This window comes from Cydia amplana, chromosome 6 (genome assembly GCF_948474715.1).
Source record: "Cydia amplana chromosome 6, ilCydAmpl1.1, whole genome shotgun sequence".
Classification (NCBI taxonomy): domain Eukaryota; kingdom Metazoa; phylum Arthropoda; class Insecta; order Lepidoptera; family Tortricidae; genus Cydia; species Cydia amplana.
Genome location: NC_086074.1, coordinates 17314993 through 17329252, shown reverse-complemented (window position 1 = coordinate 17329252; position 14260 = coordinate 17314993). Strand labels below are relative to the sequence as shown.

Here is a 14260-nt window from a genome sequence, read left to right as displayed (position 1 = left end):
TTGGGCAGTCGTGTAAAAAGTTCAGAATTTTTAAGCAATCGATGGAGGGAGGAAAATGATTTATAATCCCATAATCTCATCATTCGCTTGTGTTCGGTTCATATCATCTCTCACACAGTCTATCCACGTTATCCTCGGTTTTCCTTTTCCCTTCCATCTTTCCACATTCATTCGTTATACCTTTCTCGTTAGATGACTTTCATCCCCGCATCACAACAACAAGAGATCAAAGTTTGATATTTCTTCGAGTGCTCTTTTGAGTCCCTTACTACGCTCAAGATTCTAAATTAGATTAAGGGACTCAAAAGAGCACTCGAAGAAATATCAAACTTTGATCTCTTGTGTACAAATAACTATACCACACTTGCTCATGCAATGAGTAATGGGATTTTTTATTGTTACTAACTGGGTCACTAAAGTCACACGTACTAAGGTTATGTGCAGATTCAGATATTGTTTTTGTTTTCAATTATTAAAGAAAAGATCTACAGTTCCTAGATGTAGGGAATATTTTCAACTTTGATCTCGTGTAGTTCACAAAACTTTTCACCTCAGCAGTGAGAACATATTAGAGAACCCGAAAAATGTATTCCTTCTTCATCACTTACCTATTCACTCATGTTTTCTTAAGATATACCAACAATTAAGTTTTCACCTCAGCAGCTCGAACAAGTCTACTTTGCTACTTAAAAACAGTGAGCAAAATCCCATTTTGCTCATTTTGTCTCACTCACTGTTTTTAAGTAGCAAAGTACCCTTGTTTGAGCTGCTGAGGTGAAAAATAATTACCTACACTGGATCTCGTTATTCATGGTTCTTTGCATTTGGAATACGGTCTTTACGCTACTAGTCCACCGATTCAAAGGGTATTTTAATGCCCATTCACAATTGTACTTGTAACCTTATATTGATTATGGGTATGCATAAGTATTCCACAAATAAACAATCATTCATTCAGGCCTATAAGTACCTAATCTTAGTGCACGCGCGGCAAGCAATAAGTACTAACGTCGGCAGTTGGAGTTGGAGCCAAGATGCGTAAGTGGAATTAATCCTTTATAAAAAACTCTGAGCTCTGAGAACTATTATATAATCTGTGACTCCGGATCAAGGTGGGAAAAAATATTGCAGTAAAGTGAAATTAAAAGCTCAAGACCAATCTGAATAGTCAACCCTTCTTGCCCTCGTTAAGGAGAAATAGGGTGTTAAGTGTAGGTGTTAAGTAGAATTTGTACTTAGGGACGGATAGCATAAGTATAATAATACAAAAAAAAACCTGATTAATAGTAGAAAATTTAATTTCGCCATACAGTACAGTATCATTCACAAAAGCGATATCATTGGAAATGCACGAGATTCAAAACACGTTACACAGACACTTGTTCCCGATACGATAAAATAACTATTTATATACATGCTAGTAAGGCAACACCTATTAAATCACATTATAATAGAAATGCATATAAATTTTAACACTTTAAATATAAGTATTGTAAATTGGACGTACAACATTGAATAGTATGAAAATACTTTTATTATAGTTCTTACAGTAATGTAAAACTACAAACAATTTCTTAACTAAACTTAACAATTTGTTTGAATGCAACAAAAGATAATCAAATGAAGGTAGAACGTGGTTTATATTTAAAATTCATGTCAAAATAAAAATAAAACCTGTGCTGGTCAACAAAAACGGAAGATTCGTAATAAACGCCATAGAAGTCTGTTGCGTACATATACATTAATTAACTATGGTCGGCAGACTGCGTAGAGAAATTATTCTCTAAAAGGGAATACAGTAAAACGGAATCTGTGCCACCTTTTTACAGTACACATTTAATCCTGGCACTATTTCAGTCAATCTCAAAAACTAAACATTGTTTATTCTAAAGGGTAGGCGTATATTTTGTATCATTCGTACTGCCTCTACTAAACTTATTTGCCTCAAAACAAATGTTTATAAAACTTGTGCGTTTAAAAGTTGCATTAAATGGTTTTGATATTTATACACAACTAATTACTTATAATAATAGAATAATATTGGTATGGAGGATAGGAATATTAGGATGCATTAAAGTGGATATTAATTAGGAATATTTATGTTACACCGTATATATACTAAAGTACAAAAGGTTTGTAAATAAAGGCAATAGGAATGACACATTTAATTAATTGGTCATACTTGACCGTTCTAGCTTTTTTAACAGTTATCTAACTTAATTAACTTGTACATAACATAGTGTGGTGAGTTTCTTTCGTAAATATCCCTTATTGTTCTTATTCGAATGTTTCGTGATGTCTTCGTTTTAGGCGTACCTGTAAATATAAATAATCGTGAGAAAAAGAAGATAAACTTGTAAACATACAAAAGCGAAATTAAAAATCACTGGTACCATAGATAACCACAACCAATAGTGCCAACAAAAAAAACAACACCAATAAACAATGAACAACCACCTAAAGTACCAATTTTTTACCAACCAAGTACCAACAAACTAAAGTAACATTTTTGTCAATATTTTTTGTACAACATTACAACAAAATAATAGTATAGGTACATACGTATGACACTTATTGAACAAACATGCTATTAAAAACAAACAATACAAATATTAATATGTATTTACAACGAACGAACTCACCTATTTTTAACCGATTTGTGCAAAAAAGTATAAGTTACCTATTCAGAGGATGATCCCAAAATAATAATGGCAAATTAGCAGGCAAATCATGGGGTGTTTTACAATCCCAACTGATTTCTGCAGAAAGTTTTAGTGTTTAACTCTCTGTTTTAGGTAAATTAATATGTAGTACCTATATATTTATCTGCCTACAACGTTGTCATTGTTTAGTTTAGGGCATATAATGTCATAATACAGGTGTAAATCAAAACCCAACGAGTCACACATATTAGTTTATTGAATTTATAAAATTCTTTGTCAATGAAATACAGCAAGGCACACTTTTTGCAGATATAATATGCAAAACTGAGTATTTTTGGCACGTAGTATAGGTACGATACGAATGGGTATGACTAATTAATGATATCAGGCAGGCTTTCCTCTACTTAATTTTTATACCCACGTCCGCGTCCCAGTAAATTGAACCACTGCGTCTTGGAAATACTGCCCTACTAACAACGGTTTTTTTAAAGTATGACCATAGAATAAAATCATAATTATATTACATACACAGCTATAGTCCGCCAAAAAATTGTAGAAAATAATCGTGGGCCTACGTACCTAACTGTCACATTTTTGCTCAAGTTTTGACATAAAATGCTTAACATGGCAACAATTTAGTATGGAATTTTTTAGTTCCATTTCATTTAATTTCTACTATTTTATGTCGCATTATAAGTACCTATCGAATCAGGCTACTAACTAGTAACAAAATATTATATATTGTTGAAGTTGAGTGCCCTATTGAGTAAAAAGCGGCCAAGTGCGAGTCGGACTCGCCCATGAAGGGTTCCGTATTTAGGCTATTTATGACGTATTAAAAAAAAACTACTTACTAGATCTCGTTCAAACCAATTTTCGGTGGAAGTTTACATGGTAATGTACATCATATATTTTTTTTAGTTTTATCATTCTCTTATTTTAGAAGTTACAGGGGGGGGGACACACATTTTACCACTTTGGAAGTGTCTCTCGCGCAAACTATTCAGTTTAGAAAAAAATGATATTAGAAACCTCAATATCATTTTTGAAGACCTATCCATAGATACCCCACACGTATGGGTTTGATGAAAAAAAAATTTTTGAGTTTCAGTTCGAAGTATGGGGAACCCCAAAAATTTATTGTTTTTTTTCTATTTTTGTGTGAAAATCTTAATGCGGTTCACAGAATACATCTACTTACCAAGTTTTAACAGTATAGTTCTTATAGTTTCGGAGAAAAGTGGCTGTGACATACGGACGGACAGACAGACGGACAGACGGACAGACAGACAGACAGACATGACGAATCTATAAGGGTTCCGTTTTTTGCCATTTGGCTACGGAACCCTAAAAACCGACTGAGACCGAGACCATCATATTAGGTTAATATTATTTTGTGATAACCAAATGTCAACTGTGTCTTAAATAATTGCGTACGCTTCAAAATTACGTTGCCATAAACATGTGATAATTTGAACATCAGGAATAAAGGTGTTACAAAAAGATAAATTTATATTAAACTCTTTTAAGACATATCACAATCATTACAGAAGTGCAATATGCACGATTTTGAAATAAATGCTTATTGACTACAAAATGTAATAAAAAATACTTAAGTATTCGAGATTCTTGGACTAGTCCATAATATAGTAGCGACATATAAAATACACCAAAGGCTATATATTCTAGGCCTTATATATGACACCGTAAGATTATGAACCCGTTAGTTTATAATCTAACGTAGGTTAGGTTAGGTTAGTTTATAATCTCCTTACCGTCAGTTTATAATTTAACTAGCGAGATTATAAACTGACGAGTGTTTACAATTTTACGGTGACATATGCAAATAGGGACATTTCGAGAGTCGTAGACATTTTGCCCTCTGACAAATCAGGCAGGGGCAATCTTCAAGGTCAGTGACGCCATCAGTCTTGACCGAGTAAACATCGAAATGCTCACTTATGGCCTCTACAAACGTCACCAATAATCATATACGATTTACGATACATTGCGGCATTTGATCGATCGATTGAATTCGTTGCTCCGATCGGTAGAATCGGATGTCATTTGTCGCAACGTTTGTAGAAGCCTTTACACTGACTCGTTGCTCCCCTCTTGCATAACGCTTTTTACCAACTATTAATTGATTACAAGACAAATATTTAACAGGTTTATAGCTTTAGTTATTAGCAAAACATCCAAAGCACTTGCAACATACAGACCGTGAAGGCTTATTATTATAAATTTGGGGAAATAAATAATTATAAATTATATTCTATAATCGATTACTTATAGATTTCTTTTGATCTAAATAATGCATTGCTGTTAAATCCTATCAAATTCAAATAAACGTTCGTTTTCCCCAGATTTATACGTAATTCACAGACGAACCGTGCATGTTAATGTCTAACTTCATTCTGTTTAAACCCTTTTTATTAGACCTTAAGTTAAAAGTGATTGTCATTAAATACAACACCATTACAAACCACTTAAATGCATTTATTAGTTACTCCCCCGCTTCGAGGACTATACTTAATTTAAGGTCGATTTGTTATTTTAAATATTGATAATCCATGGACAATATATGCTACTGGTTATCGATAAAAATCGACCTTATTTTATTATTAATTGCGCAAGTTGTTAGTATAAAGCCTTATACGAAAAAAGCGATCCTTACCAGGATTTCGAAGCCATTTGTAACGGCATTTCTAATAGTAAATATTAAATTACGTCCGTTATTTTAACATAGAACATCGTTGAACCACGCTTAGTTGAAATATTCTGATTATTAAACTGGCAACACTAATTTTTTGGAAACATTTAAAAAAACAACTAAACATGTCTCAGATTCCTGTGGTTCAGTCATGCAGTACACAGCCCGCTTAAAATTATGTTAAAAAGTCAAAACAAAAATAAATTGTGATAATAGGTACCAGTTTTAATGTACAAAATATTAGTAGCGAGACCTTCTGTCCATGTTTCTTATGGAGTTGGCGAGACACAGGGCGAAAAGCGCTCCTACAACCTGGAAATGAGAAAAAAAAATGGTAAGTTAAAGAAGAGGTAGGTACAGAAACGGTCACGCTCCGTGATTGTTACGCCATGTAGGGTTTTAGTTAAGTTGGACATTCCGCAGCGTAAGTATGGAACAGCCAATTTTACTAGGACCCTAAATGGCGTAACAATCCCGTGTGGTGACAGTAGCTAAATATGGACCTGATCAGTTTATGCTACCATGTCACACACCTCGGTAACATCATTTACCGAGGTGTGTGACATTTATTTAAGTTCTCCTCATACCGCTTCGCCTTTCATTGACCATAAGTTGCTAAGCCACATTTTGGTCTGTGAAAAATTACCTCAACACAAGCGACTCCAATAGTGATTCCGGCGATGACCTTGTGCGATTTGTCGTAATAGTCCAGCATTCTGGTGGTGCAACCGGTGGAATAGGCGTTGACGATAGAGCAGACTTGGGAGCCCTGGTCGCAGCATTCTGGGGGCAGGTTGGCGACGGCCTGGACGTTGTAGTCGATGGGCCCGGTCTTGCCGCAGCAGGACAACTGGAATTGACAAATGTTGTTAATTGTTAAAGAGTTTCACATCCAGAGTATGTTGAGAAAGTCAAGCATTAATTCTATTTGCTCCATTCATCATCTTCCTCGCGTTGTCGCGGCATTTTTCCACGGCTCTTAGGAGCCTGGGTTTCGCTTGACAATTAATCCCAAGAATTGACGTAGGCTGCAGTCTGACCTTCCAACCCAGAGGGTAAACTAGGCCTTATTGGGATTAGTCCTGTTTCCTCACGATGTTTTCCTATACCGAAAAGCGACTGGTAAATATCAAATATTTCGTACATAGTTCCGAAAAACTCATTGGTACGAGACGGGGTTTGAACCCGCGACCTCCGGATTGCAAGTCGCACGCTCTCACCGCTAGGCCACCAGCGCTTAATAACATTAATTTTATGATCAACAAAAACGTCATTGTCAAATCGGTGCCAGCTTAACTCTGAGTCTAGAAAGTAATGATAGATCACCTGACGCTCAATCTGGTGGAAGGGGTTAGGGCTTAGCGAGCGGCCCTCTTCGAAGGACCTGTCCATGCCGGTCTTCAGCGCGTGCTTGATGCTGTCGGCGTACACGAAGATGCACACAGCCAGGATCACTTCCACGATGATGATCACAATCAGGAAGATCGCGTACTGGAAACGGAAACAATAAAAAGTTATTACAAACGTAAACTAGAGTCGGTAATGGTATCTCATTCGTTCGTCGTCATTCGTAATAATTCTAAGAAGTTAAGTATCGTGCATTAATACCAATTACCAACAAACATACCAAGAGTAAACTACTTTTTATCAAGCAGATACTTACGTCTGTAAAATGAAACTAAATATAGATTTGGATTTGATAGTAGTGCCTGTTCGATAATTTAAGACTTTCAGTGATAATACCTAATACAAGGTGTACCCCGAATCTGCTACTTTATGATTGTTGAAAAGGTGTACCCCGAATTTGCTACTTAATGATCGTTGAAAACTGTTATTCACTGTTGTTACGATTAAACGTTTACTTTCGCTCAAATATTCTTGGAGAATGCCTATTTCTAGAAATGGTTTAGGACGCTGTTAAACCCTTGAGCATATCGGAATAGATTACGCCGGCCCAATTTGAATTAAGGTCAGTTGCTGTCACTGTTAGCCATCACTGCCATCAGGTTAACTGTGCATGTGTGTGAACTGTACAGTGCATCCAGCAGTGCAGTGCGACCAGCAGATGTCAGGCGAAATGAAACCTTATGATAATGCCACAATACTACACATACCGTGACAACCATGCAGTGGCTCTCGCGAATAGCTCCGCAGCACCCGAAGAACGATATGAGGAACACCACAGCCCCGATGACGATGAACAGCCAGGGGGCCACGTTGAGGCCTCGGGAGGCGTCCTTCACAACCTGCCAGTTGAGCACGACAGCCACGCCGATGCCCACCATGGCGATGCCGATCAGCTGCGAAAGGGAGCAAGATAAGCGACCTTATACGAAATTCCAGATTCTATAGTCTTTTTCACTTCTCATGCTCAAAAAGTGCACCTTTATGTCGTACGTAGACGACATAAAGTTGCTTATTATGTTCTAGAGCATAAAGTAAAATCATCTATAGCGACCCTTATTGACCTTGCAATAAAGTCCAAAATCTGTCATACAAACTGCCAGCCTTGCCGGCGCGGCGCGCCAGCGCCCCACCGGCGCGCTCCCGCCCGGTGTGCCTCGCGTCCCCGACCGGCCCGAATAAAATTTTCTTTAGTCTTGAATAAATACGGGAAAATAACCTAAAATATTGGATATTTTTGTATGTATATTTTCCTCGCAATCGAAGTGAAAAGCAGAGTGTACAACAAGGGCATAAATGTCCATTTTTACCCTCGTCTCAAAAAATTGCCTCGGGTGAAAATGGGTCACTTTATGCCCTTGTTGTACAATCTACTATTTTACCCGACTACGGCACAGCAAAATGGGAGAGATTTTGATTAAAAATATATTAATATTAATTCATGAAAAGTAATGAACACAACATAAACGTGACTAAGTAGGTACTGTTTCGTAAAAGAAATAAACCTGATAAAGACAACGACATATTTATAAAAAAATAAAAAATAAAAAATAAAATGCATTTAATTCAGACAAACATGGTCCATATTTTGTTAGTACATCTTAATCTAAATTTTTAAATTTTAAATTTAATACTTATAGCTAAGGTTAACTTAAAATAAACTTAAATAACTATCTTAGGTACTAAAGATAAATGCAGAGAGGACCAGTGCCTTATCAGGCCACTGTCCCACCTGCCAGCCACGACGGCCAGGAGACTGTGGCGGCTGTCGCGCACCCTGCGGAGCGTCGCGGCGCAGCGCTTGCGCAGTGTCGCGTGGAAACCGTCCACATGAGCATCAGCGAACATGCCGGACGCACTGCAGTACCGAGGCAGCCGCAACAGTACCCTGAACGCGTCATTATATTGTACGCGCATCGCGTTAAAAGCCCTTTGCGTGTATCGAGTCCACAGGCTGCAGGTGTACAGCGATGTACAGAACGCTCGAAATAATGTTATTTTTACTTGCGCTGTACACCGGCTGAACCTGCGAGCTATCATATTGGCCCTCACGGCCAAGGCCCTCCGCTCCCTCTCGATATCAGCGTCATCGCAGAAATCGTCGGTTACCAAATGCCCAAATTTATGAAAATATTGAAAATACTTGTACCCCAGAGAATAATCCTGATAAAATATCTGCACATTTTGTGCATTAAGCTATTGTTTATCTCATATTTCCCGCAACTTATAATGAGGGAATAGGGAATTATAATATACAAATGATGTCATTAATTGGAAATGTAGCTTAATACAATATGTATTTATCATCCATTATTAACGTTCTAAGCATTGTTTCTTACGATATCTATACATATAATAAAGCTGAAGAGGGTCGAAAGTCTGTACATGGAAGATATTCGAAAAAAAGTTGGTTGGGGATACTTAGAATCGATAACAGAACACGTTCCAACAGTTTTTAGAATTTTTGTCTGTTTATCTGTTTGTCTGTTTATCTGTTTATTTGACCGCGCATCACGTGAAAACGGCTGAATGGATTTTGATGCAAACTTTACTAATCTGTCAAGAAAATCCCTGGCCCTATTTTAGGCTAGAAAAATTCAACCCCTAACAGGGGGGGTGGCCACTACACTCAATTAAGTTATGTTTGCACCTGAATCTTATGGCGCTAACTTAAGAAAGTGGTGCAAACTTTTTTTTTGTGTATGTACTTTGTAAAAAAAAAAAAAAAAATTTTTCTTAGTAAATGTCAAACGTCTTTACAAATACATATTAAATCACATTTATAGACGGGTCCAGCGCGGGTCTATTGACAATAATTAACATTATGCGAAGTGGGTGGTTTGAAAATATGATGTCTACCCCAAACTTTTTCATACACTTTTCGTCGGGTAGTTGCACAAATCTCTGTTTTGACATTTTGTTGGGACATCAGTTAGCCGCGACCACGACCAGTGAAACCTGTGTCGAAGTCGAAACGTCGGTAAATAAAGGTAATAAAATAAATTTCGAGATAGGCCCGTCTATAAATGTGAGTTGATATGTGTTCAAAACGCGAAAGCTTTTAAATATTATATGTCTTTGTAAATGTCAAACAATTTGGAACTTGCAATTTATTCTATTGTCCTGTGTTTAAGCACTGACACTGACTGACAGCCTGGACGCTTCGGGCCTTCGGCCCTACATGGAGCTCGGCCTTCGGCTTTCGCGTTATATATCCGCACCAAAATTTCACGTAAACCATTGCGGCTGTGTCCCTGACATAGCTTCTCTACATTTTTTTTTATCAAAAAAATTTCGCGCTCGCTACGCTCGCGTTTTTAATAGGATTTTAAAGGTTGAGCCTAATTTGATAAAGGTGGCATTCTGGGCATCCTACCGAGCGACTACTACTACGACTTAAGAACTGACAGCCTGGACGCTTCGGCCCTTCGACCCTACGCGAAGCTCGGCTTTCGGCCTTCGCATTTAGACACATACTATTGTTCTGTGTTTAAGCACTGACAGCTTGGACGCTTCGGGCCTTCGGCCCTACATGGAGCTCGGCCTTCGGCTTTCGCATTAGATATCCACGCCAAAATTTCACGTAAACCATTACGGCTGTGTCCCTGACATAGCCTTTCAATTATTTTCTATCAAAAAAATTCGCGCTCGCTACGCTCGCGTTTTTTACTTTTAATATTAAGCCTACTTTGATAAAGGTGGCATTCTGGGCACCCTACCGAGCGACTACTACTACGACTTAAGAACTGACATCCTGGACGCTTCGGGCCTTCGGCCCTAAGCGGAGCTCAGCCTTCGGCTTTCGCATTTAGACACTGATACCATTGTTCTGTGATTAAGCACTGACATCCTGGACGCTTCGGGCCTTCGACCCTACGCGAAGCTCGGCCTTCGGCCTTCGCATTTTTTAAACACTTATACTATTGTTTTGTTTTTAAGCACTGACAGTCTGGATGCTTCGGCCCTTCGGCCCTACATGGAGCTCGGCCTTCGGCTTTCGCATTAGATATCCACACCAAAATTTCACGTAAACCATTGCGGCTGATCTGACTTATTTTTCTATCAAAAAAAATTTCGCGCTCGCTGCGCTCGCGTTTTTCATACGATTTTAAGAATTAAGCCTACTTTGATAAAGATGGCATTCTGGGCACCCTACCAAGCGACTACGACTTAGGCCAAATTTTTTAATTATAAGTTTTTAATTTAAGTGTTATTTATTAAATAATATTAGACCTAAATTCGAAAGTTTGTTAGGAAGTACGAATTTCTATGTGTATATTTCTTAACTTTTCATGCTTAGACTGATTTGACTGGAGGACAGAATTGGGTGATATTTGCCATGGACATGATTTGGATAGGTATATACAGTCAAGGACGTAAAAATACAAAAGTAGTAATGTATTGTCCGTTATACACCTACTACTCTGTGTCGTTTAAATCACGTCTAATATTGGAATAAGGGCGAAAAAAAAACTATTGGTTTTGGAGTGTAGTTTTGTTTAGTGGTAGGTACCTACCTAATTGTAAAATATTTTATCTGGACTTCAGTCCGCTAATCGTATCCATCTGTCAACTTTACTTCAATTTCCGCCTCCAGGGGAGAGAAAGAGAAATTAGGGATGAATTAGCTTACTGACACAGACCGAATTCCACGCGGGCGGAGCCGCGGGCACAGCTAGTAATATATATATTCGAGAGGTGACTAACAAAATACCCCTACATAAAGTACCTACACCAAAAAATTTTGTTCGTAGGTTTTACAGGGTCGACTCTGTATATCTTATTTGATATTTTCTGCAAAAATAGCAAACAATCTCCTATAAAGGACGTAAAGCAAATTATTCAATACAACAATGCCACATCTCAAATGGCATACCCACAGAAGTAACTCCATCTTAACAAATGCGCAACTGTGCAGTTTAATAATGTCTTAAGTGATCACAAATCAAAGTCACTTGTGATCTTTTAAAATTCACCAGTTCATCCCATCGTTTATCGATCGCAAACGAGTAAACGCTTAGGCAAATCTATTTTGTAGCAATAAGTACGAATTTGCTTGCCCTTATCCTTTCACTAGGGGTCAACTCAGCATCTCTCTTTCTTCCATGCTTCTCTGTCGCCCATAATCTCATCATTCACTTGTGTTCGATTCATATCATATCATATCTTTCACACAGTCCATCCACCATTCCTCGGTTTTCCTTCTCTCTACATTCATTCGTAATACCTTTCTCGTCACTTTTACCTATCCGTCCACATCACATGCCCGGATAGGTTAGGCGTATTATCCGTACTTTTTCTACTATAAGCATGCAACTTTCTGGGCGAATATGATCCTACACCTAGGGTATTTTCTTCAATAATTGATAACAAAAACAAATAATATATGAATCTACACATAGGTAACCTTAGTTTGTATGACTGTGACCCAGTTAGTAACAATAAAAAAACCCATTTTCATTGCATGAGCAAGTGTGGTAAAGAATTACACTGGATTCATGGTACTTTGCATTTGGAATACGGTCTTTACGCTACTAGTCCACCGATTAAAAGGGTATTTTAGTACCCATTCACAATTGTACTTGTAACCTTATGGATTAGTGCAACTTAAGATTTCTCGTCCTTTTCACGCGTATAGAGGAGGATAGAGAGATAACATAAGGGCAGTTTGTATCCATTACGTAATGCAGACATATGCGGGATATCGAGGTCAGTTGATCTGTTGATTGAATCATTCTGCAATTTTATGTTGGTGTTAGTAGTAAAATTTATTACTTCTAGTTGAAAGATTGGTTAGGAGTAGTAATTGTTAAATATAGTGTAGTAAACACCGATAGCTTTAGGCCGCCCCACACTAGCGTCTCCTGAGCGTCGGCGTCTAGTCAAATCTATGGATGGCTGCTGCTCGACGCAACGTTGGCGCAACTGCGCAGGGACGCCATTTTCCATGGGGCTGACAGGACGCCGACGCTCTAAAGGCGCTAGTGTGGGTTGGCCCTTACTATAGATAGATGAATATAATGAAACAGTAAATTAAGTAAATAGCTAGGGATATACGTACATATAAGTCCGTCAGATCTGTCTGGTAGAAATAGACATAATATGTATATATTATATATATATATATATATATATATATATATATATATATATATATATATACGGAATTCCAGAAAAAGTAGTAAGTGATAATCAGGGATGTTGCGGATGCAGATTTTTTGACATCCGCGGATGCGGATGCGGATGCGGATATTTAAAGGCTCACATCCGCGGATGCGGATGCGGATGCGGATGTCAAGATTAGGTACTTAGAAAACGTCAAATATTACATTTTTAGTATTTTTTTATTAAAAAAAAACGTAACGTTTAGTATTTGAGCAAGAATATAGGTGCGTCATATTTAATAAACAGTAACTTGGCCGACTTTTCTGGATCTAGACGATTTCGTTATAGGTAATGACGAAATTACCTAGCACTTACGCCGCCGCTATGACGTTCCTGGGCCGACTTGTTCGACATCCGCATCCGCATAAGCTCCGCATCGATTTCATGCGGATGCGGATGCGGATGCGGATGTTGAAAATAATGCGGAAGTTCCGCGGTTGCGGATGCGGATGCGGATGTTCGCAACATCCCTGGTGATAATGGCACGCAGTATACCAGCAGAGATTTTAAGCGGTTTGCAGCAGATTGGGGCTTCGAACATATAACGACTTCGCCAAATTATACACAGGCAAACGGAAAAAGTTTTCTGAGTATGACAATAATAATGCACATATTACGAGAATATACAGCACATGTTCTTAGTTTATCACTACATAGTAGTACATCTACATAGTAGGTATAAAACAAAGTAGCTTCCCGCTGTCTTTCCCTATGTATGCTTAGATCTTTAAAACTACGCAACGAATTTTGATGCGGTTTTTTTACTAGACAGACTGATTCAAGAGGAAGGTGTATGTATAATTTGTTAACCCGTGTGAAGCCGGGGCGGGTCGCTAGTAGTGAATAAAATTGTGTTCAGTTCGTTTTGAACCCAGGGAAGGGGTCCCTGGTGACTGGTCCTTCAACAAATTTCAAATTGCTGAAATAACAACTTTCTAAATGTTTCAATGTTAGACGAAGTCATCAATATTTTGGCATGTATCTAGAACGGCTAGTGCTAAACAAATGCTGTCACGAAGCTAGGTCATATTCCCGCTAGAACTAGACGAGATAAGTGATATCGAAAATTGACACCTATTTCTTTCAATTAGATAGATTACTGAAGTAGGTCAGTGGTAGCGGTCATTCCGTAGATTTATTCCTACGTTTAGGCTGCGTCGCCACCAGAGATGTGAGGGATGTGTTGGTTAAAAATTAATAGGATCACTTCATTTAGCTACCTTCACCCTCACTCAGCGTGAAGTGTTTCTATTGGTTATTAAACACATCTCTCGCTACGCATCCTCGCAAATCGTTTCGTTTCGTCATGTCTATC

At 38.0% G+C, this 14260-nt stretch overlaps 2 protein-coding genes across 3 annotated transcripts in view; both read right to left on the bottom strand.

The window, feature by feature from the left end:
• LOC134649163 (uncharacterized) overlaps positions 1 to 14260 on the bottom strand; it is a 194956-nt gene that overhangs the window by 60438 nt on the left and 120258 nt on the right. The gene's annotated exons all lie outside the window — the stretch shown is intronic.
• Positions 2110 to 14260, bottom strand: part of LOC134649000 (CD63 antigen-like) — a 72392-nt gene continuing 60241 nt past the window's right edge. Inside the window, exons 2-6 of one of the 2 annotated variants that reach the window (XM_063503688.1) lie at positions 7491 to 7676; positions 6703 to 6867; positions 6023 to 6226; positions 5597 to 5688; positions 2110 to 2316 (exon numbers count right to left, since the gene is read on the bottom strand). In XM_063503688.1, coding sequence (XP_063359758.1) covers positions 5617 to 5688; positions 6023 to 6226; positions 6703 to 6867; positions 7491 to 7676 — 627 coding nt within the window. In that variant the 3' untranslated portion in view covers positions 2110 to 2316; positions 5597 to 5616. The remainder of the gene's footprint in view (positions 2317 to 5596; positions 5689 to 6022; positions 6227 to 6702; positions 6868 to 7490; positions 7677 to 14260) is intronic. The other variant, XM_063503689.1, reaches the window with a different exon arrangement.